This window comes from Cydia amplana, chromosome Z (assembly GCF_948474715.1).
Source record: "Cydia amplana chromosome Z, ilCydAmpl1.1, whole genome shotgun sequence".
In the NCBI taxonomy this organism is placed as follows: Eukaryota; Metazoa; Arthropoda; class Insecta; order Lepidoptera; family Tortricidae; genus Cydia; species Cydia amplana.
The window spans coordinates 27,773,222-27,800,758 of NC_086096.1; the positions used below are offsets into that span (position 1 = coordinate 27,773,222).

General features: G+C 37.5%; 1 protein-coding gene across 3 annotated transcripts in view; it reads left to right on the top strand.

Moving 5' to 3' along the window:
• Positions 1 to 27,537, top strand: part of LOC134661406 (filamin-C) — a 102,519-nt gene that overhangs the window by 31,239 nt on the left and 43,743 nt on the right. Inside the window, exons 9-20 of one of the 3 annotated variants that reach the window (XM_063517474.1) lie at positions 1,146 to 1,321; positions 1,843 to 1,955; positions 3,042 to 3,223; positions 3,529 to 3,771; positions 3,915 to 4,035; positions 4,115 to 4,535; positions 5,125 to 5,297; positions 6,586 to 6,676; positions 7,127 to 7,292; positions 7,965 to 8,143; positions 10,140 to 10,231; positions 18,416 to 18,592. In XM_063517474.1, coding sequence (XP_063373544.1) covers positions 1,146 to 1,321; positions 1,843 to 1,955; positions 3,042 to 3,223; positions 3,529 to 3,771; positions 3,915 to 4,035; positions 4,115 to 4,535; positions 5,125 to 5,297; positions 6,586 to 6,676; positions 7,127 to 7,292; positions 7,965 to 8,143; positions 10,140 to 10,231; positions 18,416 to 18,592 — 2,134 coding nt within the window. The remainder of the gene's footprint in view (positions 1 to 1,145; positions 1,322 to 1,842; positions 1,956 to 3,041; positions 3,224 to 3,528; positions 3,772 to 3,914; positions 4,036 to 4,114; positions 4,536 to 5,124; positions 5,298 to 6,585; positions 6,677 to 7,126; positions 7,293 to 7,964; positions 8,144 to 10,139; positions 10,232 to 18,415; positions 18,593 to 27,537) is intronic. The other 2 variants (XM_063517475.1, XM_063517476.1) reach the window with 2 other exon arrangements.

Consider the following 27,537-nt stretch of genomic DNA (forward strand, 5'->3'; position numbering starts at 1 on the left):
CCCTTTTCTTGGCAAATAAAAAAAAATTGTGAGGTCAAACCTCGTTTGCGCCTGATAGAGGAAAAAGCTCTTAGAAAAAAATACAAAAAAAACGATGTATAATTATGTATCTTGTAATGTAAGATAAATTGCCAAGAAAAGGATTAACGGCATATTCTACTAGCGTAGCAGGTGTACCTAATTGATTTTTTATTATCCTACCTCTACAAGTATTTACTTATATTAAAAGGTACTTAAATTAAAACAGCAGAAACAATTATATTTCATATCAAGAAAACCCAAAAATAAATACTCTTCACTCTGAGATCTGCCATGAATAGATTGTTGCCTGTATGTACAGTTTCATAAAATAATCCCGCCAAGTTTCGCATGCAGAGTGAATTGTGCGCTTTACAACTTTATTTACTTAGGTTGTTCACTATGCACTTAAATCATTTTATTTCTGTCATTGTAGACGAAATAAGTGCAGGGAGAAGTGTTTCGTTCCGCTTTTAATACTGTAATAACGGCATGATTATTCATAGTGTTATGATGTATCTAACTTAAAAGAATCGATGTATATAAAAAAATACAATTTTAAATAACGTCTAGATTCATGGTACTTATTAAATTGCACATAATTTTGTAATTGTTCTTTAAAATGTCCATTTAATGTAATGATGCCACATAACAATTTATGACTTAATTACGTAGGTGGATATTGTCCGTATTAAAGTAACTGATACTAGGTACCTATATTAATGTGAACTAAAGGCTGGCATCAACGCCTTCTCTATATTTTTTATAGAAATACCTAAAGTAATGAATAGCTAGAATTTAACTTCGGTAGATTAGGTACGTAAGTATATAGATACTATAGACGTACGACCCAGTACTTACGTGAGGACCTACCGCCAACATCAAAAACCGAAAAACGTTATCTGCGTCTCTTTCACTCGAATATGCAAGAGCGATAGAGATGCAAATTACGATTTATCAAATTTACGATTATAATTATAAGTAAAATCGGATGGAGATCAGAAGAAACAATCCAACGTTACTTACAGAGCTCGGGGTTCAAACCAGTATGCCATCAAGTGTTCAGTCAATCATGACTCATAAAATAATGAATAGGTACTATATCTTAAGTTTTTTTTTGGTTACAGACCTACATAAAAATAGAGAGTATTTCGAACGAGATTTCCACTTCGGATGTGAAGGTGACGATAGTGAACCCCCTGGAGCAGGAGTCACGCATGCAGATGGACTCGCGGGGAGCCGGCGAGTTCGTGCCCGAGCACGCGGGCATGCACGAAATTGTGCTCACCGTCGACGACATAAGGTTCCAAACTGTGATTAACTTGAATTAAAGTAAATAGAAAACTCGATAGGGGTCGGGATATCGGCTAGAATGCGATTTGATCCGCTTATTGGATTGCAACACCAGGGCACTACTTTTCGAAAGGCACATGCCTTGTATTTCAATATTTTCCACAAGTGTAGGTGTGTTTCATGTACCTACCCGACTGTATAACTATTGTTACAAAGAGCGGGGGCGGGGTGGAGTGTCCCACAAGCGTATAGTTTGCAAAAACAAGTATATATGTATAATGTAATGAGATAGTAATTTCGTTTTTCAAAGGCTGTGTAAGTACCTATCTGTTTTACACTTGTAGCTTGTTACTTGCCACTAAATAATTAAAGAGTCTATAAATACTTTTATAAACGTCAAGAATTTGAACAATCGCTAATTTAAATTGGGAGAAAAGGTATATCTTGAGTCACTAATTGCAGCAGCTACATATAATTTCTATATTTTAAATTATAAAATAATTTAGAAATAATATTTAGGCAAATTTTTAGGGTTGACGGACGGTACTTCTTCAGAGTACTGCCCAGGCTGGTGACCGTGCCTCCTCCAGGGATGGCGCCGTGCGCTGTTGGCAGCATCGTGGAGGTGCTCGTCAGCGCTACAGGTATACGAGTACACAATATAAGTGTTCCAACACATGTTCCATCAAAAGTTTTAAAGCCTAAAAGCTTTGCGACGACTAAAAAAAACATCGTAGACAGAGAAGTTGTCATGCGAGTGATGTTCATAATTATCTGTGCACAACTTTATTATTAAGGTGCAGTGGGTTCGGCCAGCACAGTTATAAAAAAAACTTTATCAAAATTATTTTTTTGACATGACGCACCATGATATTAAAATATGTTTTACAGTACATATGGGGCTACTTTTCCGCACTAGTGCGTAAAATAGAACTTTTCATGCGTATGTCGAAACTTTAAAGTGCCATATGTACTGTAAAACGTTGTTCGATACACGTGCGAATAGGTAATTCGCAACTCGTGTCGATTTAAAACACTCCCTTCGGTCGTGTTTTAATTTATCGCCACTCGTTTCGAATTTCCTCTTTTTCGCACTTATATCGAAAATAACTATTTTTAAATATATACGTAGTTGACAATTGTAGCTTGTCACGTAATTTTTTTGGAAGCTGTATCTCCGCGAGAAGTAGCAAAAAAAAATTAAGCGAAAAATAAAACTCCTTTTTTTCATGAAGGTCAGTACAAATATGCATTTTTAACCCCATTATATCCTCCTCAATTCTGAATTAATTAGATTTAACTCGCATGCATGGTTTAGCTAAAATAAAAGTTGAAAAATGACCTTGTTTTTTTTTACATTATTGCAAATAAATCTGAAAAAGATATTATAGGCATACATTATTCTTAGGTTCAGCCACTACTCCACCTAAAAGTATAACCAAATCCCTCGTGGGGGCCAGTCTTATTAGCTTAGCTTGCTAGACCCTTTGCGTGGTCACGGTTTAGCGTAAGCGGTAGCCTCCGTTTCACCTTGCTGACAGTTGTCATCTGACTATGACAATTCACCGTACACTGTTGGTCCAAAAAAATATAAACATTGACCGTTGTTAGTAGCATTTAAACAATTCCAGAAATGTACAAGAAATTATCAATGTTTGTTGCTGTACAAGCGATTTCTGGCCGCTGTGCTACTGGCAGTGCTGATCTACCTGTAATATATAACTTTATAGGAGCTCCACGGCGAGAGGATATAGACGTGACGGCGCATTCACCGAGCGGGCGCGCTTTGGCGCTGGAGCCGCGACACCCGCCGCCGTCGGCCCCCGGCACCACAGCCTCCAGTGCCACCTTTCAGCCAGACGAAGCTGGCATTTGGACCATTGCTATTACGTACAAAGGAGATCATATTCAAGTGAGGCGAAAATATTTCCTAATTATGTTAAAGTTACCTATAGTTCTTAATAATCATTCGACACTGCTACTCCTCAATCCATCCACAATCAGCCATCTGCACGCTTAGAAAGAAATCGGCTGCCCTAACCACCCCCAAGGTTATGATGTTGAATGTCTGAATTGAAATGTACAGTCAGCAGCAATAGTTGCTAAGCGGGCGAGGTGTTCAAAATGTACTTGACTCTATTTTATTGTTAAGAGAATAAGAGAGCTTCAAGGTAATTTCTGCTGCTGACTGTTTGATACCTTTTGTTTGATATTTAGGGAGGCCCTTTCACATGTGACGTGTTCGAGCCGGGCGGTGTGCGACTGAGCCCAGGCGCGCTGGAGGGCGCGGAGCCTCTCAAGCCGCACTCGTTCGAGCTCGACACCAGCGGCTGCGGCGCGCGCGGTGACCTGCAACTTGACATCGTCCACGATAAACGCAGCGTCATGTGCGCTCTCGAGAAGCTCTCTGCTACCAAGTATCGCGCTACGTTCATGCCAAAAGCTCCAGGAAAACATAGGGTAAGCAAATAACATAAGTAGGGTAAAATTATACTTGGGTTAGTTAGTTTAGTACTGTGAGAAATGATTATGGAAATAGCAATTAATGATATTATAAAAAATATTCAATGTTGGTTTAATTAATATTGATAAACCTGTTGCAGCTATATATTTACTTTAACGGCTACGACGTCCACGGCTCTCCGCACATGTTCCGAGTAGGTTCGCGTTCTAAGAAACCACGGGATAGCGCGAGTCCTTCCTACGCAAGGATCTCAAGCCCAGGTAATGAATTGTGTTTCAGTTCAAAGTAAGCGTTGATAATTAAATGCGATACTATCTATTACCCTTTTTCTTATTTTAGTTTCCAGAATAAGATCCGAAAGCCCTCTCAACAGTTATAACTTCTACGAAAAAAACGCAACAAAACACAACACCAGTTCATTTGACCGTCGCGAAGAAAGACGCGATTCGACAGACTACTACAAGGCTTCCTTTAGCCCGGACGTTAAAGAGAAGAGCTACGATGTAGTAGATTCTGCATACTCAACATCTAGAAATATGAGAAAAGACAGTAGGTATGAAACGGAAAGTCCGAAAAATAGAACAACAAGCCCAATAACAACGAAGCACCTTGGAAATGGGTCTCGACTTGATGTGAACAGGTCAGCTAGTCCGTATCGAGCCACGAGCCCATACCGCGCCGCGAGCCCCATCGGGCGCACGGCCAGTCCACTGGTGAGGAAGGACAGTCCGCTTGACCGCACTTCCAGTCCGATTAACAGGTGCGATGTTTTGTAATTAAAATTGGATACTGCGTTATGCAGATTCCCCTATACTATATGAATATTCATGTAGATTACTTTAAGACTAGTGTCTAAAGGATTATCCACGTGAAGCAGGACGAGGCTCCTCGTAGTTCTAGACCCAATTTGACACGAGAAACTGACGAAAGAACTGTTTTCTTCTTAGAGGATATAACCAAACGGAGTAGCCATTAAAAGGCGGCCAATGGTCACGTTTATCTGACATGGCTATTTTTACGTTACGTACATTTGAAGTGCCCCTCCCCCGCAAAAATCGGCAGACTGTTTTGTACAGAAAATTATAAACATCAAGGCGTCTCCGGTTGGTTATATCCTCTAAGGAGTCCTTAGATTGAGTCTTTGACTATGTAAACCTACTATGATGAACTATTTAAAAAGTACCTATAAGTAGCATGCATTGGTATAAATTGATTTATTTAAAAAAAAAATCTTTTCGCTAGTTGCATTCAAACAATTCGTAAACTATAGAGTATTATAAAATTTGTGGAATTTGAAAAATATTGTATAAAATATTGTGTAAATAACTTTATATTATTTTGTGCATTAGAGTGAATAGTCCAACGGAGCATTACAGCCCAGTGTCGACCACTAAACGTGTGGTGGAAAAGCGAAGCAACTACAAGATGTATAGCTCCTACAGTGGCTCACAAGACAACCTGGATCAAAGCAGCCCTTTTTCCTCGCTGGATGCTGACCGCCCGAGAAGATTAGGCAGCCCAAGTATGCATTGTATATAGTATATAATATATACACCTGTCTTTATAATATGTATGTGGTAGCACTTTATTTTAGCCATTTCGATATGCCCGCAGAGATGCTCATTCGACCCATTTATATCGGTTTTGGTATATAAAAATATACAAAAGAAATATTTGAGCTCGAATATGCAAGTGTGATAGAGAGGTAAATAGATAACCAAATTTCGTTTTCAGATTTTTTGGTACGCCCTCGGCTTTCCAAATAATTCAGTTTTGGAATTTTAAGGTGTTTTTTTCCGTATGAAGTAAAATTTATTTCTTAAGAATGTGTTTACATTTCTAAAGATATGGACATTCAGGCTCAAGGAAAAACATAAGGGGTTAATGTTTGATAATAATGATAATGTAACCTTCAAAGCCGTTAAAGCTACGCTGTACGGCGTAACAGGCATAACAGTACTGGTTACCAAACTTGGTTAAGTGACGTAAGGGTGTTGCGGTCAGCTCGCTAAATGAACTAACTGACCGCGGCCGCAACTGCGCTGCATTCGGAACGGCAGGAACGGCTCGTTGTCTACGTCCATTCATGTTCACAATCAAATTCAACTCGGTACACTGAACCTACTAACTATTCATGACTTTCATGAGCTCCGAGCCACATACCTATAATTTCCATAAATTCCATAAGTGATCTTTTGACCATTTATTTTAGAAACGTTGTTTATTCGTGCATGCTCATCTTATTGAAATATATATTAATATTAAAGTACGAATAAACCTAACTTTATTAATTTTCAATTTATATATTTATAATCATTTAGATAACATTTTTGTTTTTTGGTAAATCATTTTGGCGGATGAACATAGATGATTTTTTAGCAAATATGTAGGTTGTAGAATTTGTACATAATTAATTTTAGTGTCCAACAGTCTACACCTTTCCCGTGTTGGTCAGCATGAGACTAAAGTCTAACACCATTGATCCAAGGGAAGTATGTTCAGAAGTACATATTCTGGCAGAAGTACAAGGCTGGGCTGATTTTGGTTAAAAGCCGCCTTCTGTTTAAATAACCGTTTAGTTACCATTTCATTAGAGTTAGACCGAGGTTAATCTGCAACAGTTTTGACAGCATACATAGTGGAAGTGTTATTTATACGTCATAATATCACAGAAGTTTGACGTTTAAAATAACACTTGCACTGCGTGTTCTACCAAAATTGATATAGACTTATTTCGGCCTGACTCTACCTTCTTTTCGAGTTACATCGGATATATTTAAAAAATCTTAATATAACAAAAAATCCTTTAGGTTCAGGAGATCCTGGAGGGAGATCGTACCATACAAGAAGAGATTCATGGGATTCACTTGAGAAAACCAGACAAATGCTCAGTGATAACAGGTAAGGTTTCGGGGAGGAATTAAATGTAAAAATAAGAGTTTCAACTAGTTTATTTTTAAAAATGAACACTCCTGCATCGCATGGTGTGCCATCGATTACATCCAAACTCTTTTGTTGATGTTTTATATGAGGGAAATTCCCAGTCAAGTTATAATAATTATAACACCCACAGACAAGACATCCTCTAGACTGAGCATAACGCTACCCCCTCTGCCACTTATACGGTAGTTATACTCCATCTTCGAGTCAATCCCGTGCCGTGATTGGTCCGTGTCTTTGAACGGACCAATCACGGCACGGGATGCGCTCACCTCGTCCCCCCGCACCCCCGTATTTTTGGCAGCATCGGTTTCATGAAATAATTGCTCTAAACTCAGTCTAGAGGATTCCTAGTCTATGATAACACCATACCGCAGGCACCATGTATATTATAAACCGTTTTTTTTACAGCCTGGAGCCGGTTGGTCCATCGGAGCGGTACGCCAGACCGAGTACGCTGGAGCGCGAGACCAAGCGCAACACGCAACTGAACAAGTTCGGTGACATGTCGCGCAGCTCGTTCAACAGACAGCTCGACCGACTTGCCGACGACGAATCCGATTCGTACACGTCTCGAGTGAGTGACATTTATAAAGTACTATAAATCTTGAACATTACCTATTACTATACCAAGACAAACATTGCCTGCCGTAAAAAACACTAATTATCTAGACCAAAGCTGTCTGTAATGGATTGGATTTTTGAAACGGAATTTATGCGGCATTTTACTGGTCTGTTTTTTACTTTAGTTTTTTTTAGAAAAATAACTATAACAAATAAAATTCCTTCGAAATAGAATTTGAACGATACATAAGACACCGGTTTTAATTAAGTAAATTGTTTAGAAACAATAATAATGTATAAAAATAAATTGACGGCCATAGCAGGAAAATGCCGTTGGTATTGCTTTTTATTAGTTGGTTGGAGAATATATTTGTAATGGAAGTTTAATGGTATTAAAGGCATCAGCTAAAAGTCAATAATTTATTATCATTATTAATTAGAGTTTGAAAGTGTGTATGAGAAGATGTAGGAGAATAAGTAAGTTTATATTTTATTAAATTATCACACTTTTAATAGAATTATATTTCTTCGAGCAAAACTTGGAGCGATCCCTGGCACCTGCATGAGAAAAGCATCGATAATTATTTTTTTATATATTAAGAACTTTCTACCTATTGCTTAATTTTGCCCCCTAAAATCCGATGTCTGATGATGGCGCTAATAATGTGCAACAATCGTCTTGCAGCAGGAATTCAAGCGCGAAGTACGGGAGAGCACGTACGTCGCGCGCGACTCTTCCTACAGCAGTGTGGAAGACAAGCAACAACAACAACAACAACAGCAGTCTTTTTTATCCAATAGGCCCCCCCGCGACCCTACCGGGGGGGCCCGCTCTGAAACCGATGCGGCACACGCTCGTTTCAGGTGAGCGCTGATGATACTCATACTTAACGGTGCCTTCTCTACTAATGCTATAGCCTCCTAAGGCCCACACATCCAAATTAAAAATCCAAAATTTGCTACTGAAATTTGAGGTTTACTAATGAATGGGCCAAAAACGTATTCCAAAGTATCACATCCCAAACAATGTTTCCCAAATTATCATTTCCCAAAAAAATGTTTGGCAAAACAACTTATCGCAATTTTTCAGTTAGCAATAGTCTTTTTTGGCAAGTTATTGTTTAGCAAATAATTACTTGGTCAAGTTTCATTTTACCAAGTATTATTTAGTCAAATGTATCATTAAGGATAACTTACATGTCCCAAAATATTACATGGCATACAATTTACATACCAATAGAGGGCCTGCAGTATTTTTATTTTTGCTTTCATTTGAAATACTTTATCATTTTGGTTATATTTTACGCAAACGGATGTATTTTGTTGAACCATGAACATATCTGCAATAATATTTTAGAATTATATAAGGACCTAAAATAAAAATTAAGGAATTAAGATTCGGTAATCAATGGGATTGGCCGGTCAAAGTATTTAACAGATGGCGCCAGCATAGATTGCTTTGTCAATCCCTAGAATTGTGTCAAATTCTTGTTTTTTATATAGAATTTTATGCCCTAGATGCCAGCCCTTTAAGCCAAATCTCATAGAACTCAACTAGAGAAGGGGCAAGCCCTGGCAAGCTATGATGGTGCCATCTATGCAAACCATTGACAGTTGCCAATCCCATTCAGTGTAGTGTAACTGGTAAAGCGGTATCCAGACGGGATGATCAAATCCACGGAAGAAAGAAAGAGCGCGCCGTTCGATCGATTTGATCAGAAATGAAATTGACTTGATTTTGACATTTTGATGATTAAAAATTTAATAAACATAGTAATTTTTTTGGTACTGCATTGTACCTACTATAACTTCCAATCTGCATTACACAGAACTGTGATTTTTTGTATTATTTCCAGTCAGAATCACGAGCTCTTTCGACCCTAATACGAGTAAAAAGTGGCCCCAAAATTTCATACAAATGCACCAAAAACTTGTGGACATTTTTTCTCAGTAAGAATGGAGAAAGCTACTACTGATACTGAGTAGAAATATTATATACTTAAATTCAAAATTCTAACAGAACGAATTTAGGTTCAAATTTAAATAGAGATGCCTATTTGCCAAATTTGCGAAGTGACAATTTGAGCAAACATCTTTTTGGAATATAATATTAGCCAATAAAAAACGTTTGCTAAATAAGTTTTTGTCCTAATGACATTTGACAAAGTAAAATCATGCCAAATGATAATTTGACCAAACAAGGTATATGCGAAGTGTAACTTTGCTAAAGGTTCCTTTGGGAAATGAAACTATTGCGATAAGTTTGTTGGGAAGTGAAATTTGGCGAAATGTATTTGGGCCAAACGGAAGTACACCGAAATTTGAACCTATATTCTAGGAAATAGAGTTAATTTTGCGCTGTTGGAAAATTGAACGAAATAAAGCAAAAGCGACTCTCATATGAACATAGACATGCCCAAAATAGCAGTCTTAAATATAACTCGTCCAAACAAAATATTACCCTTTTTTAAGAAAACGTACTTCAAATAGTACTACATAAAATATATTATTATTCCTTATGTACTTATGCGCTAGCAACTTAGGTATATAATGTAACCTTGGCTGTCTGTCTAAAGTTAGGTACAGTTATTTATGTACTAATTCACGCTTAAGCCGCCAAACCGATTTCGAATTTACCTAGATGAAATTTGGTAGGTACATATGGAGATATCTTGAGGCCTGAGGAAAGACATAGGACAGTTTTTATCAAACATCATCATCTCACGAAGTCGCAGAAACTTGTGTACTATAAAATAACAACCATTTAACATTTGACTCTTAGTCGTCTTGTAATTTTAGTATAAATAAAAAGGTACTTAATGATTTTACTTATTTAGAACATAACGATATTTTGTTGCAGACCAATTGAAAGGGAAAACAATAGAGGAGCTCAAGAAATTCAAGTACAACCAACACTCAATGGAACAGTCGATAGATTAATAGAGTTTATCGGTAGGTAAATAAAAAAATGCGGTCAACGTTACAATTTACAATCATACTAATATGTGTTATTGTATTATCTCTTGTCCATTAATAATTAACATAAAAAGAGGTATATTGATTCACGTATACACGGTCGGTTTGGCGTCGAGAGTCGAGACCCTCGGTCAAGCGGCTAGTAGACGTCACCGGTGAGAAAAGAGCTGGCACCTTCCTCGCTTAACGCATAAGCATTGCATTTTAGCGGGGAAATGCTGCCAGCATCCTCGGCACCATGACTCATGAGCCAACTTTAGAAATCGATTTTTAGTTTCATATGATTCCTATTTAAGTTTTTTAATTTGTTTACATAATAATATTAGTTATTAATTTTACTTTATATGGTTTATTAAATAAATTTTGACGCAGGGTTATGTGATAATGATAATAGATACCTATACAGTACAGGGTGTTTCAGGAGACATGCTATCGCTACGACAACGAAATGCTTTGTGTCTCTCTATAACTCTTCCATATTAGTGCGACAGTGACAGTTACATTTCGATCGCTAAGGATCGTAAGCGATTATTGTCATGTTGGCTACGCGGCCAGCAATATAATTGTGCGCGTACGATAGAGATAGGAACAGATAGGACAATGTACAAAATTCGTGATAAGCGTCCTTTCTTTAAAGCGTCTTCGTGTAACCTCCCACTACCTACTTACTTACTTACCATAATATAAACACCCTCTTTAGATTTACCCTTAGAATATGGCCATGTGATTTAGTCGTGATCGTCTAGTCTAGCGTTAGGACCCCTCGAAGTGAACCGCGGTACCCTAAGTTCTTTAATGAGTATCAGCTAAATTTTGGACTCTGATTTTACTTACAATTACCTGGACTTTAGGAAAAATATATTACAATATTGAAAGCGCGTTTTGTTATGATGTTAACGAATAACTTACTAGAATAATTTATTAAAATACAGAAATAGTACCAAAAGTTACCAGAATTTATTATTGTAATGTAAATGGAGTTATATTTTACTTGAAGTGATATTATTTAGGTAAATGCAGCATATATGATAATATGAATATAAAAGAAATATATTTGTTATAATGAGTTTAAAAATGGGGTTGGTAAAAGCCTGCTACAATCTATTAAGCCTCCGGGATAACATATGAGTAGCACTCCTGGGGTAAGCCCATTTACACCCTAGCATTTAATATTATTATCTACCAGCTTCTATTCGAAATATGCTACCCATACGCTCGATGCAGGATTGGGGGCTCCTAGTCCAATCAGCAAGGTCAATTGGAACTCCTACCCTACCTCTTTAACCAGACGGGCTATGACCAACACTTCGGAACCTATGCGTGCCTAGATGACTATGAAGAGAAGTGTCAAAGTATCCATCAGTCATCAAAATTACTATTCTTTTTTATTTCAAAAGCTAGGGATGCGAATCCCATTTCCATTCCCCAGGACTAAAATATAAACTGTATTTCTAGTTTTTTAGAAGTATGAACGAAGTACTAAGTTTATTTGTTAAACTATATACTAAATTTTATGAGACTGAAATATCAAGATGAGCATTATTTCACTCAAAATATCCTTCGGATTACTCTTGCCTGCCAAAGGTTCCCTAAAACAGCTAGTCGTCGATTTTCTATCTCCGAATAGACTGTGTTCCTAATCCCAACTTGATATTTATGATTTTATTGTGTAAATACCTTAGAAACATGATTGTAATACTCAGTACCTCGTCTTTACACCAGAAAACCAGAATTTCATAAATAAAAATAGAGATAAGATTTTACGTTAATTATTTTCCCCAAATAATTTAAATATTGGAAGATCTAAGCAATTCAAACCCTATACCTATTTACGCACAATTTTAGTATAGCGAGACCGTAGTTGAAGTCCCTTAAAAAGAGAAATACATCAATTTTACAGACCAAGACTAGAACGAACCCTAAATTCCGAATAATTAGTGTGTGAATTTACCCTAAACCTACCCTTGTCCCTACTCTAGTATAACCAAAGCACAGTTCGTACTTACCATCGACCTGGCACTTTGGAATATACGCAAGTGTATCCCTACTAAGAAGCTGTAAGAGTTCGGCGAGCGATTCCGAGAATGCAACCTAACAGCTCGTGGACTTGTCTCCCCCCATGGCGGGTTGCACAGAGGCAGGGTGGCAACATGGGTAAGACAGGGCCCTATTATGTATATAAGTGGTATAAATAAATATATTTAATATACGAAGCCTCCAAATACTGTAGATTTCAAATGGGCCCAGATTACTCCGGATGATGCGCACGTGACATCCCCATTATTCATCTAACAGCTGGACATTGGAGAGCTAAGGAGGGAGACGTTTTTCACCTTCTATGTTGGTAAAGAGAAGGTGCCAAGATAACCCTCATCTTGGAGCAAAAATACTCCTAGACAGCTCACATTTAACACCGCAAGGGGTGAGCGGTCCAGTCGGACAAACAGTCAGTCCAAACAATGATCTGGTTTTAAACTATATAGCAAAAGACCCCATAGTAAAACACTAAAAATAACTAGGTTCAATTTTTACGAACCAAACTACTCACAAAATCAAACTAACTAAACACAGAAGTGAAATTCCCTTAAACACCGCTATCTAAGTTCAGTTTTATGACGATATTGTCCCCACAAAACCAAACACAGACACGCTTTCCAAGCCCCTGTTATGCAACGATATTGTCCCTGCATAACGTGACGGCACTTAGAAAACACAGTGTAGAAAACTTCACTATAACACCACACAGTAGCAAAGAATCCCCGCAATAGCCCAAGTTCAGTTTTACGACGATATTGTCCCCGTAAAACTAAACACAGACACGCTTTCCAAGTCCCTGCTATGCAACGATATTGTCCCTGCATAACGTGGCGGCACTTAGAAAAACACTGCGTAGGAAACTTCACTATATTTAAATCCCGTACACGGTAACAAAGAATCTCCACAAAAGTCTAAGATCAGCTTTACGACGATATTGTCCCCGTAAAACCAAACACAGACACCATTTCCACGTTTAAATTCACCAGGATAATTCCCGGCAAAAACAAACATAGTAACAGTAGTAGAGGAACTTTGCTCACCGAATATTTAAACGCCCGAGAACCAGAGTCACTGCTATCCGATGGTTGAAGAATGAATGAATACCGGCGGTCCGCTCCTGCCTTTTATACTCTTTTACTGGCGACATACTGGCGACATAATGGCGACATAATGGCGACATACTGGCGACATACTGGCGACATACTGGCGACATACTGGCGACATACTGGCGACATACTGGCGACATACTGGCGACATACTGGCGACATACTGGCGACATAACGGCGACATACTGGCGACATACTGGCGACATAACGGCGACATACTGGCGACATAACGGCGACATAACGGCGACATAATGGCGACATACTGGCGACATACTGGCGACATAATGGCGACATACTGGCGACTGGCGACATACTGGCGACTGGCGACATAATGGCGACATAATGGCGACATAATGGCGACATAATGGCGACATAATGGCGACATACTGGCGACATACTGGCGACATACTGGCGACATACTGGCGACATACTGGCGACTGGCGACATAACGGCGACACAATGGCGACATACTGGCGACATAACGGCGACATAATGGCGACATACTGGCGACACAATGGCGACATAACGGCGACACACTGGCGACACAATGGCGACATAATGGCGACATACTGGCGACTGGCGACATAATGGCGACATACTGGCGACTGGCGACATAATGGCGACATAACGGCGACATAACGGCGACATAATGGCGACATAACGGCGACATAATGGCGACATACTGGCGACACAACGGCGACATATTGGCGACATAATGGCGACACAATGGCGACACAATGGCGACATAACGGCGACATAACGGCGACATAACGGCGACATACTGGCGACATACTGGCGACCTAATGGCGACATACTGGCGACTGGCGACATACTGGCGACATACTGGCGACTGGCGACATAATGGCGACATACTGGCGACACAACGGCGACATAACGGCGACATAACGGCGACATAATGGCGACATACTGGCGACACAACGGCGACATAATGGCGACATAACGGCGACATAATGGCGACATAACGGCGACATAATGAGACAAACATTAATCAGAAAGTACCAGGATACCATGACTGAGGAAGAGGTCATTTGCCCCGTACCTATTAGCGATATGCAACCGACGACCAGTGATTTATTAAGACAAATGTTTACCAAAAGTACCAGGCTACCATAACCGAGGAAGAGGTCAAAAGTCGTAAAGTTCGATGCTACCAAGATCTATACCTTTCACGCTTGCGTCTTAGAGAAAGACGGAGATATTCTCAATGACGTCTACGCACACATTCACAGGCAATAATCGGGTAGTCAGTTTGAGTAGACTAAATTATAATAAAAGGGAACGCTTTATGGCCCCTCTACACGCACGAACCTGCAAGTATTATTTTACTTTGACATACTTTTAGTTTCTTTCCGAAAAACACTCCTGTGTGGAAGTATTTTACGTTTATTAGTAGCAAACATACTCAAAACATAGCGGGAAGTTTAAAATCTTAGGCGTTTTGGACTGTTTGTATTAACTCTGTACTAGGAGTTCAGACTTCAATACGACCGAACGTCACGCTGTCAATGTCACTGTCATTCTAATGCCAAAAGTTCACATATTTGGGTTAGTTTCAACTTGTAACGGTTATTTTACGCAAGTTATTAATCTAAATAGCAAAAAATTTATAGTGGGTTATATATTTAATGAAACCACAAGTGGTGAAATACGAAACGTGCACTTCAAGTTGTAATTGTGACATTATTCATTGGAATCATGCATGAAATACGCGACTGAAAGGGATTTTAGTATTCAAGGTATTTCTTTCTAGTTTGTGTGTTTTGTAATGAACAAATTAGGTTAATACTAGGTATGTAATAGGCATACGACCAGTCACATTCGTCAATTAGGTATTAAACCAAAAACAAAAAGTTAAAAAACGAGATAAATTGTTTTACTTATCTACGATCGTGAACGATCCATTAACATAATTTACTGAGTTTAGTTTAGTCCTGCTCATGTCTCGTAAGCAACCTGTATGCAGTGATCATCGTTACACAGACATAGGCGAAAAAATATCTTTTAAAAAAAAAGGGAACCGCCTTCAAAAAACCAACCCACTGAAAAGTACAAAATAATTTTTATATGGCACCCCTTTACGTGTCCAGTCCCTATCCCGTCGTAAAGCAACTTTTTGCCAAAAAGTAATTAATACCTAATAATAAGAAACTTAATAATCATCCGGGTAATTAATTACTTAGTTTTTGAAGTCGGTGCCAAACCAAAATTTTTGAGAACCGATATTTTAGACAACGAAGAACGCTGCACTTACTTGCATTATAAAGACATACTTAGTTTACTCATTAATTTAGTTCTTGTAGGTACTACGTACTCGTATTTTTGTTTCTGATTGGTAGTAAAGAATGTTTTTGTTGGTTTGGCACCGCCTTCAAAAACTAAGTAATTACGCCTTCAAAAATTAAGAAACACTTTTCTGAAAACCGCATCAAAATCGGTTCAGCCAAACGCGAGATAATCGCGAACAAATATACATACATACATACATACATACATACGGGTCAAACTGAGAACCTCCTTTTTTTTTTGAAGGCGGTTAAAAATAACTGGGACCGTATTTTCTTTTTCTTTTTTCATGTCCCAACTTACTTAATAAAATATCAGTGTCGCACTTGAGCAATCAAAACTTTATTGTTCCATATAAATACAAATATTTCAATAATTCAAAATAATAAAGCAGTGAATAGACGGTAACAATATATCTCCTGTTTGTTGTTCATATTTTCTTGGAAACGTTATCCTGAGTGCTCTATTATTCTGTCATCCTCGGAAAAGGGATCGCTTAAGCGTGCAATTGTATATTTAACAAAACAGTTTCTCAAATATTTGCTTAAATATTATCATTCATTATGATTTTTCTGTACCTATATACGTATCGTATACTTATGCTTTTAATAATTTTCGGTGTTTATAATCACCTGTAGTAATATAATCTTAGAAGTTCCTTGTGAAATAAGATAGATATATAGCTAAAATAATATTTTAAACTAGAGTTAAATAGAAATGAGAACAAAATAATTAAACTATATAATCCTGATATAATCATTAAAATTTAGAACTATAATACATTTTAAAATAAACTTATAAATAAAAATGTTCCCCAGGTCGCCGTCATACGTTATGGTGCCCAGAAAGCTGGCAGCGTTACCTTTTTGGATGGCCAGGGCTATAACCGCGAAAATCAAAGTTCGTCAATTGCGGGCATTTTTCTCTGTCACTCTAATTACGTCTTAATGAAAGTAAAAGAGAGAGCCCCGCAATTTGCGAAATTCGGTTTTCGCGGTAGACCCCAGGCTTATCCTCTGGCCGAGGTAGTTGCCAGCCCTCCGGTCACCTGAGGTATATGAATGTTCCTGTGTAATGTTTTGACGATAGTGACATTAAACCAATATATAGGTAGGATAGGTTCGTCAGGTTGCTTTAGATGCCCGAAGGGCAAACGGCCCAGAAATAGGAGCCCCGCGTAGCGGGGCTCCGTCGACTCAGGGAACGGGTCAAAGATTTTCACGTTTCACGATATGCCTAGGAATTTCACGATATGCCTGATCTTACGATCGGCCGCCGACATCTATAAGGCGTTTACAATTTTAATATTTTCCGTAATATACCTACCTACCTAATGTTTTGATAACACTTGCTAGAAAGTCAGTATAGTGTAAGCCAATATCAATATTACCTACTAGTAATCTAAATTGACTAATCTTACATAGTATTTATAAATATTGGTTCACCATTTCTTTTATATTTGGCATAAAATCACTACACTTTTATTGTAACGTAAAACTTTTTGTTGTTGCGTTAGACAGCAGAAGAGAATACTAAAGTCACTCGTTTAGTTTTCGCTTTTATTAAATGTACGCTGCTCCATAGAGTTTTCCTTCCATTTTAAACAATGTGGTTATTTTCTGCAGCGTCGCGAATGTCGCGATGTCTGTGAGGGTGGAACGCTGGTTCAATTTCCGCGCTATGCTAATGTTTGCATGCAAAATAGCCTTGCAGACTTCGTTACCTGTCGATATATTAATGCAAATAGGTAGGTATACTTATTTGAGCAAAACTATTTGCTTGTAGAATTAACGAATTGCTAACTAATTAATTGCTTGTGATATTACAGGATGTTTCGATCGAATCTGCCTAGCCGATGTGTTAATGTAAGGGGAAATTAGGCTCAGATTTATCTGCCGGAGATCAGCCCGCAGACACATCTGTGGCTCATTTCCGCCATACATTGGCAGATTTGTTCGCTAGACGCTTTGCCAAGCAGATTGTGATCTATACCTACTTACATTCGCAGCGTAGGGCAGATTCGAGCTAAAGGTTGAAAAGGTTCACAATTATAATTACATAAGCCTTTCATTCGTTCGGTTAAATCTACTCAAAATAGTAAATATACTAAATATTTCATTTAATACAAGTAATTTCATAAATATACCTATTATTAAATGATAGGCAATTTTTATCCAAGGAATTAAATATTCATTTACTTAGGTACTCACGCAGCTTACCAATACCAATACCAATACCAATAGAATGATTGTTTTGAGAATATAATTTAACTGCCTAATAATTTAAACCTTAATTATTAGTAAATTGTAATATCTAAGTATAATATTTCCACGTCTGTAGGCAATATCAGTAATTTAACATACCTACAGCATAAATAATGGAGTTGGTTGATATAATAACATACAATATCTCTGTAATAATTTTCTATCAGTTGTCAGTTATGCTCCGGTTAAGAATTGCGTTGCATATATAAGTACTTACGTGTATAATAAAATAACCATCTGTATGGGGTCTGTACATCATTCGCAAGGTTTTAAAAATATTTAAAGGTGTTGTTACAACTTTTGTGGACTAGGTATCTAGCAAGTACCTAGTTGATGATTTTTGGAAATAATCGATTATAAAGTCATAAACATGTACCTATCTTTAACTGAAAGCTGGTAACTATCAGCAAGAGTATCATGCATAGTAGAAGGTTTATCTTGAATTGAAGTGGACTGCGCGGAGGCCGGGCCGGGGCACCTGGAGCTAGAGGTCCGCGGCGCGGACGGCGCGTTGGTGGCCAGCTCGGTGCGCGCGCTGGGCACGCGCCGGTACGCGGCCGCGTTCACGCCGCGCAACCCCGCGCTGCACACTGTCGCTATCACCTTCAACGACCAACACGTGCCCGGTAAGTTGTATGCTAAGTCAAGTAGATCTTGTCAGTAGAAAAAGGCGGCAAATTTGAAAAATGTAGGCTCGAAAGGATATCGACTCATAGAAAATTTGAATTTCGCGCCTTTTTTTACTGACATGATTTGCTTGACCAGCTATATGTACCTTGCTACAAATTACATGCGATTTACGATCCATTGCGGCATTTGATAGATCGATTGAATTCGTTGCAAGGTCTGTGGAACCCAATATATATGTCAATTTGAGTTAACAGCAATAATACTGGTGCAATGGAAATCAAGTTTCGGTGTTTAGATACCACAGACAAGACATCCTCCAGACTGAGCATAGTAGCTCTACCCCCTCTGCCACAATATACGGTACTTTTACTCCATTTTCGAGTCGAAAGTATCTTTGTGTGACGTCCGTGTCTTTGAACGGACCAATCACGGCACGGGACCTCGCTCACCTCGTCCCCCGCACCCCAGTATTTTTGGCAGCATCGGTTTCACGAAATAATTGCTCTAAACTCCGTCTAGAGGATTCCTAGTCTATGTTAGATACCTACATCCTTTAGCTTGAAATGTTCTGTTTCAAAGCTGCTGACGGCTATAGTTTCTAATAGCCTCAAAGCAACAAAAAAAAATACAAAAAGTGCCTACTGACGGTTCTGTATAAAATAGAGACAGATACCTAGTACATATATAAACCGGTACCAACAACAACAACTTTTACGTGGTTGTGTATTAGGTATCTTGTTATATTAGAATGCGTTAAATAGTAGGATCGTCCTTTCGATAACATCATCTTTGTAGTACCTACTTTATGTTTCAAATATTTAAATATACCTATATAGTAAGCTAACACAAGCTTCTGTGTGACCCCGAAATATGCTCTGTTGTCAGCTCTATAAATATGATTTCCGTAATTTCGTTATAGTCTGCTGAGTCTCGAACGATTTCACGACGTTTGTCACCTGAAACGATTGTTTCGTATTGGCTGGGTACAGGATGCAGAAGTAGGTACTATATCGACATTCGAAGGTATTTTATCATCAACAGTAAATATTGCTGAACAATGCGAGTGATCGGTTCGAATATAAATATGTCAAAACTGCATGTAGGTAGATAATTTGGAATTTTATACCCACTCTACAGGATGTTGTATTTTAAATCCGTTAACTTCGGCGTACGGCTAAGTTGGTACATTTATGGAAACTAAATGGCATAGTTCGTTTTCTTTAATTCGGGTATTTTTTATTTTATTTCTTATACTAATTAATTAAATGCTCCATCTAACCGCTGTTGTGAAACATGCAATAAAAGAAACTCAACCAAACCATTAAAAGCTATGACATTTCAATGATTCTTTATTTCCGTTTTTTAAGTAAAGTATTTAAAAAAAATTGTCTACTGATTTCAAGAGACAACAATTATATATTGTACGAGTATGTAAATGTTTTCAGGACAAACAAAACTTGAATGTAAATATTGTGGGATGCAATTAAACAAACAGTTTTAAAAACCCAAACTTATAATTGTCACCGAAAATATGAATTACGAGCGCATATTATTCGGTTTTATCCTGCTCTTCTGTAATACCTATATTTGGAAATGTGTTACAATCCCATCCCAGTACAGTATGCATAAAAGCCCAACCCCAAAATGTATGCACCTTTTTTCATAACATCTTTTGCCTAGCTAACAGAAGATTAGGTATGTCATGAAAAATAGGATGGTCATTTGAAATGCATTGAATTGACTGATTGAATAGGTAAATACTAGGTAAATATAGGTAAATACTTTAATCTCATATCACCCCAATCTCAAGAGGGTAAATTTTATAATTGAGCTTATTTACTATCCAAACAATTCGTCATTAACTGAATTTCGAATCAGCCTGTATTATGATTATGCGATATTATCGCACGTTGGTGTTAAATGATGGCAGGATTCGGATAATTTCAAATTTGTTCAATGACGATATTAAATATTTTCAGGTACTCATTTTGAATTTTAACGTAAGTAATGCCTTATCATTCAGTTATTATAATAATATAAAGTCAGCAGTTTTTATTTAGAATCTAAATAAAAACTCTAAATTTTAGATCTTGTTTATTCATCGTTCTTAATTCGTTGTAATTTTGGTTCATATTAGACTAGCTCCTGTCCGGAACAAAAATCTAACAAAAATGCTCACCCATCTTATATATATACCTTTAATCGAGCATTTCTTGTATATTTATTTATATATATATTTCGGGGATCTCGGAAACGGTTCTAACGATTTCGATGAAATTTGCTATATGGGGGTTTTCGGCGGCGAAAAATCTATCTACTTACTAGGTCTTATATCTGGGAAAACGCGCATTTTTGAATTTTTATATTATGTTTTCCGAGCAAAGCTCGGTCTCCCAGATATTGTTTATTATTCAATACGTTGCATAAATATATTTTCACCTTAGCAGCTCGAACAAGGGTACTTTGCTACTTAAAAACAGTGTACCCTTAAAAACAGTTAAGTACCCTTGTTCGAGATGCTGAGGTGAAAATTTAATTGTTGGTATATCTTAAGAAAACATGAGTGAATAGAGGTAAGTGATGAAGAAGGAATACATTTTTTGGGTTACATGTTCTCACTGCTGAGGTGTAAAGTTTTGTGAACTACACGAGATCAAAGTTATTTACATCTCGTGCGCTTTTGAGTCCCTTACTACGCTCAAGATTCTAAATTAGATTATTATAGAATATTTCGCTTGCACGGGACTCAAAATAAGCACTCGAAGAAATATCAAACTTTGATCTCTTGTTGTACAAATAACTATTTCCAATATGTCAATATCCATGGAGGAAAATGAGGATTACTTTTGTATGGAGAAGCGTTCGTCCACTATCCTTTTAACTACTAATAGCATTAACCCATTAGTAATAAAAGTATGTAAGGTCAATGTGGCTTATTCCGTCATTAGGGCTTTTAGTTTCAGCAATCAAAAGCAAATAGGATTTTTTCCTACGATTGAAAATCAAAGAAATATACGCTCGTGGACGGAATAGTCCCTATGACGGAATTAGCCATATTGACCTTCCTCTTCAAGAAAAACATTTTATTTGAAGTCATACAAATAGTGACAATTTATGGAGACAAAAAATATTTTTAGCTGTACAACAAAATTTCCAGCTATATTTTTTGCATGTAGATTGTACCTACTATTGGAACAATTAATATTTAACGATTAGTTCAACGAATACCTACGAGAGAGTGAGGCCAAATCTTCGTTTAGTCTAAGTACGAAAGCGTATAGAAAGTGGACGATGTGTTTCCATGGAGCGTGTAATTCGGCATGATTACAGCCGTTCTCTAGAACACCATTAAGTGCCGCCGGGTCAACCGCGCCGGCGTGCATGAAAGTGTCAAGTGCGTTTAGCTACAACTTTCTTCGATTCTAAGTTTAGTCCCAGTATGTTCGTGTTCTTCTCTCACTCTCACTGAGCGTAAGCGTGAGCGAGATGGATGTGCGTGGTCAAATTTTTGAATTTTAATTTTATGTGTTTTTTTATATTAAAAAAAGTAATCACTGAGTTCCCTCAATCATAATATTGCTCATTTAAAAAATAATTTTCAAAATTACTTTTAACTTTTTATGCAAAATTGATCATATTTTTTTAAAGCGCATTTTAGACCTATGTTCCTTTTTTTTTAGAGTTAAAAACTCAGGATGCGAATCGCTGAAGTCCCTAGAGAAAGGCGTCAACAATATTGTGATAAAAAAAACTCCGACTTTTCAAAAACTCCGTTCTCTGAACCTACTGCACCACTGGATGACGGCTGCTAATCGATATACGTGCATGTAGGCAAATACATTATTCTTCATACATGCCGCTTGCAAGTTGTTTCCTGATTTTTTGTAACGAACGCAGTCTTGTCTTTATTATTAGAATACTAGCTTCTGCTAAGCAGTTTAAACGCGAAGAGGTAACAGACAGACAGAGTGACTTTATTTTCATTTATAATATTAATACCTACAAGTAGGGATTATAATTATTAGGTTTCGGTAGCACGGGAGAGACTTGCCCTCAGTCAGGCTTAACTTGTTTCATAATTTATCTTAAAATAAAAACTAATTAAAGCTCAAGGCCTCAGATGAATAAATGTATTTTAGTCATCTGAGGCCTTGAGCTTTACATGGCTTTACTTAGTTTTTATTTTTGTATAAAGGTACATTTGTTTGTCAATGTCTTGACTATATTTAATCTTTATGTTTTAGTAGGTAGATTAGAATCTAATTTGTAAGTTCTAACCTGAGTAGAATTAGGGTTTTCGAATTTGTTGACCTCTTACTCTACGAAATGTTGGTGTCATCGGTAACTATGCAGCCTAAGTATATCTACATTTGGCCACCCCTTACTTAGTGATATCTTCAACACGAAGATCTTCTCTTTTAACGGCGTTACCTGTGGAGTGGAGATACTCTGAGTTTTCATGGCTGCAAGTTCACCGATACTTACACTCGGGAAAATCAATTGACACCCATATCCAAAATGCTTTGCGATGTAGTGCAATCCTTCACTAATTGTTAGTATCCAAGCATCTGAGTAAAGAACACAAAGATACGGGGTTTAATTTACATTGAACACTTCATACCGTTAGTATTGATAACCAAATTAGCTTGAACCTTAGATGGATCAACAACAGTCTGTGACCGTAACCAACTTTATAGAAAACTGCAAATTAGGTACTTTAATCGGTTAACCGTTTTAGTGACTAATGAGAACATGTGTACCTCATCCGACATATTTATAAACATCTCGGTACGGTTACTAAGGGTTCATAAGCGTGAAGGTATATATATATAGTACCTACTAATGAGCCCAATATGCTAAATTATCTACTTCAAGAGTTTTACAACTAAGAATCGGTGACGAAGCAATATTGTGCAGATACTTCCAGTGTTTGAACACTTTGAACTGAATCGTGAACCGTAACTAACTCCGATGAAGGCTTGCGTTGCTGTATAATTATGAGGTCACCTCATTTCGACGTAGGCGTGCCTGCGTTCACGCGAAATCGCTTCATCTCATGCCTACAACTGAGAAAAACTCGCTACAAATGCGGCAACTCAATATTATTTATTATTTTAGACCTGCTGCTTAATATTTACGTTACTATCAAAACGAATATGTTAAATCTCTGTGCTAGATACACTATGTTTCATGTTAATCAACATTTCATACATAAAGCAGGTAACTAGGCACTGTACATCTGTCTTTTTCTTTCGTAGACCGGATGAATGAACATTAACATCTCGCCGTCTCATTTTATGTTAGTGAAAGGGGCATTGTAGGTACTAAGTGGGTAAAAATATTACCGAAAAAAAATGATGCACCTTATTCTTGTCGTGGCCCTTTTTTGCATGGATCTTATTTGTACCTGTTAGATATATTTTATTATAGAGTAGCTTAACGTTATCAGGGGAAAATTCCTGAGGAAGTTGATTAAATAAAGTATGTAGGTACCTACTCAAATGCTTAACTTGTCCTAGGTATAGAAATATTTAGCTAGGTACATGCCTACTGTAATAATATAGGTAAACTAGTAACCCAGTAACTAATAAGTAACTATATGTCCTAATTGCCAGTTATTTCTAAGTGAAAACATCCGCTCATATAATCTTTTTGTCTATTTACAAAACCAAATTCTTATAGAGCGGAAAACGTGTCAAATCATCGATTGTTTTACTGTCGGTACACCTAGGTTCTCGAATTCCATGCCGCCATTTTGAATACCATAGTGACGTCACGGCGCTGGGCGCGGGCGAGCCGTCGCCTGCCAGTGCGCACCGCACATCAGGTCGGGCTCGCGTTCAAACGAGGCGATGCCTTCTCGCCACCAAAATGCAATACCGTCGCATTATCTACCGCGTACGTGCTAATTCACATTAAACAAGACGTAACACTTAGTGCCTCTCTGCTCTTCACCTAAGAACAGTTGAGCTGTTATTTACGTCAAATTTCCACTGGATAAAAAAAAACGTTATAGTGTAGTGAGTGTTATTGTTGTGATTTCTTTTTTGACGGCAGTACAGTAGGGCACGGGCATTGGACTAGATTGTCGCTGGCAAGGGAGCCCGTATCCGTTTTTCCGGAGGTCCGAACGCCCTCGATAAGTGAGTGTTTTGCATGCATTACCTTGTTAGATTCGTTTAGTATTCATCATACCTGAGTGTGGGTGCGACACGTCATAACCTTTGCCTTGCCTTTTATAGTTGCTATCGCATTAAAGTTAAGCTTTTGTCGTCGTTGGGTGCCTGCGTATTACATCCATAAGTTTCTAAACTTAAGCCTAGGAACAGAAATACTGTTGGATTCAGTTGAAGTATACGATCCAATTTGAAATGAAATTTAAGTTTTCCCTTGGCTATCCTAGATGTAGGGTATAGTCGCGCACCAGTGCGCTCAAACAAAGCGCAGACGTGCGTTGAACTCTTTTGCACATAAGGGCAGCGCTCACGCACACCCAACCCACCCCAATAGAACCGTAGCGAACGAAAACCTCCTTTAATGCCAGTAGCTAATGACTAATGTCACGTGATTATCTGATAACGGATATAAAATCTTTTTTTTATTTAATCGTTCGATAGTTCTAATGTTGCGTGACTGGCGACTAAAATGGCCATAGAAAAGAACAGCTATAAAATGAGGTCGATCTAATTGTAAGTTAAATAATAAGTTAAATAACTATGCTAACGCTTTAGGCATGTACGAGTATGGCTAAGATACACGGTTCCCTAGCATTCACTGAAGCGTCCAAATCATTCAATCCTGTCTGTAGGTACTCTATGAAGTAGTATTGTCCAATACTGGTAATGAGAAAATGTTATTAGATATTGCAAAGTAGGTATTTTAAATTACGAAACTTGCTTAATTCGTTTCGAAGCTCGTGCAATTTTAACGTATACAGGGTGTCCCAAGAAGTAGTGATATACTGAAGCTGGGAGGTAGAGGACCTAGAGGGCTATCTGAATCACCCCCATGTATGTTCCGCGATTTTTCGTATTTTCGGAGTTATGATTTTTTTTAATTTTTCACCTATCGCCGAGTACGATGAGATTTTTATTTATGGTGACGTGAATTATTGCGGTAGATGCTTGATTTTTTTTGTATGCTACGCTGATAGATAGGCCAATTCAGTATGGTAACATTTACTATCGTTAGATCTTTGAATGGAATTAAAAAAAAAATCCCAAGAAAGATAAAATTACCCAGTATGTTCACAACTTCAAGGGCGCTTAGAAAAATAAAACATACTGGGTAATTTTATCTTTCTTGGCATTAAATTTTTTTTTAATTCTATTCAGAGATCTAACGATAGTAAATGTTACCATACTGAATTGGCCTATCTATCAGCTTAGCACACAAAAAAAATCAAGCATCTACCACAATAATTCACGTCACCATAAATAAAAATCTCATCGTACTCGGCGATAGGTGAAAAATTAAAAAAAATCATAACTCCGAAAATACGAAAAATCGCGGAACATACATGGGGGTGATTCAGATAGCCCTCTAGGTCCTCTACCTCCCAGCTTCAGTATATCACTACTTCTTGGGACACCCTGTATATTAATTTAGTTTGATTACCTATGTTACGAATACCTATCTATTGAGTAACGTAGTTAATAAATGGCATATTATAACAGCGGTAATAAATGTGTGAATTATTTATGTATCCGTCTTATCTTTTTTTTTAAATGAAGCAGTGAAAGCACCTAAGCGATTTCGTTGCGGACGGAAATAGCCAAAATGGTATTTACTTAGTTACAACACGAATACTTTCTCGTTATGCAATATGACTGAATACCATGAGATACTCGCGTGCACATCATATATATGTTACTGAGAAGTGGATGAGCTGCCATGGTACTCTCACCTGGCGCACCGGCGCGGAGTCAAGGGCTCTCTAGGGGACTAGCTAGGAGCTCACTGTGACTAGGGCTTGCAATTCGAATATTCGAATATTCGAATTTGTCGAATATTCGACCTGTTTTGATATTCGAATATTCGGCCGCTCAGGTTTCGAATATTCGAATATTTTTTATTACTATAAAAAAATCTATGTCATCCGCTGTAGTTACAGTTTCTGTGTGTTTTACGGGTATTTACAGGGAAATTAGGAACGGTAGGTACCCAAATACGAAGGAAATGATATTTTTACTGTATTCCTCTCGATAGACTTCGTGAATACAGTGAAACCTACCTCAATTTAAAAGAAAACGAAATCAAAAGGTATGTTATTTTTACGGTGCGTAAGTTTTAAGTTAAAGGGTCATTCTGTATATTCAGTACAAGCGTACGTTAAGCGAATTTTTGAAGTCTAAACCTTGCCACTTATCGCAATTCTCAAATTTAATCATACCAAACCTGCCCAACTTGGTAATCTAACCATGCACCTTTAGCTGACGAATAATCCACCCAGTACTCACTCAACTAACTTTTCCCCTTAAATATTCCAATATTATTATAATTAGCCGGCCATTAGGAATAATAACTTGCCAAAACAAATAAAGTCAATAAAGATTCAAAATACAATGAAATTAAAGGCCTTTTTACAGGCCTCTGAGTGACAAGTTAATTTAAATCGGAAAATAATTACCTACTAAAAAATATCTTACATACCTAGGTGTTTGGATGGTTAAAGTTATATTATTTCACGCAACGACGCATTTATAATAAGTTTTATCAAGAAATATTAAATACGTCTAATTTTGGCGTTTTACTTGTTTTTATAAATGTGGGCATCTTATAAATAGTAGGATGATAAAATCTAGTCAATTAAGTGGATTTCTGCCAAATATCCTTAGTTTTAGCAATATGTGAAAAAAGCTTTTGAACAAAACGATAATAAACCGATTTCTCGTTCCTTTTCTTATTTTTTATAATATTCGAATAAATATTCGAATACGTC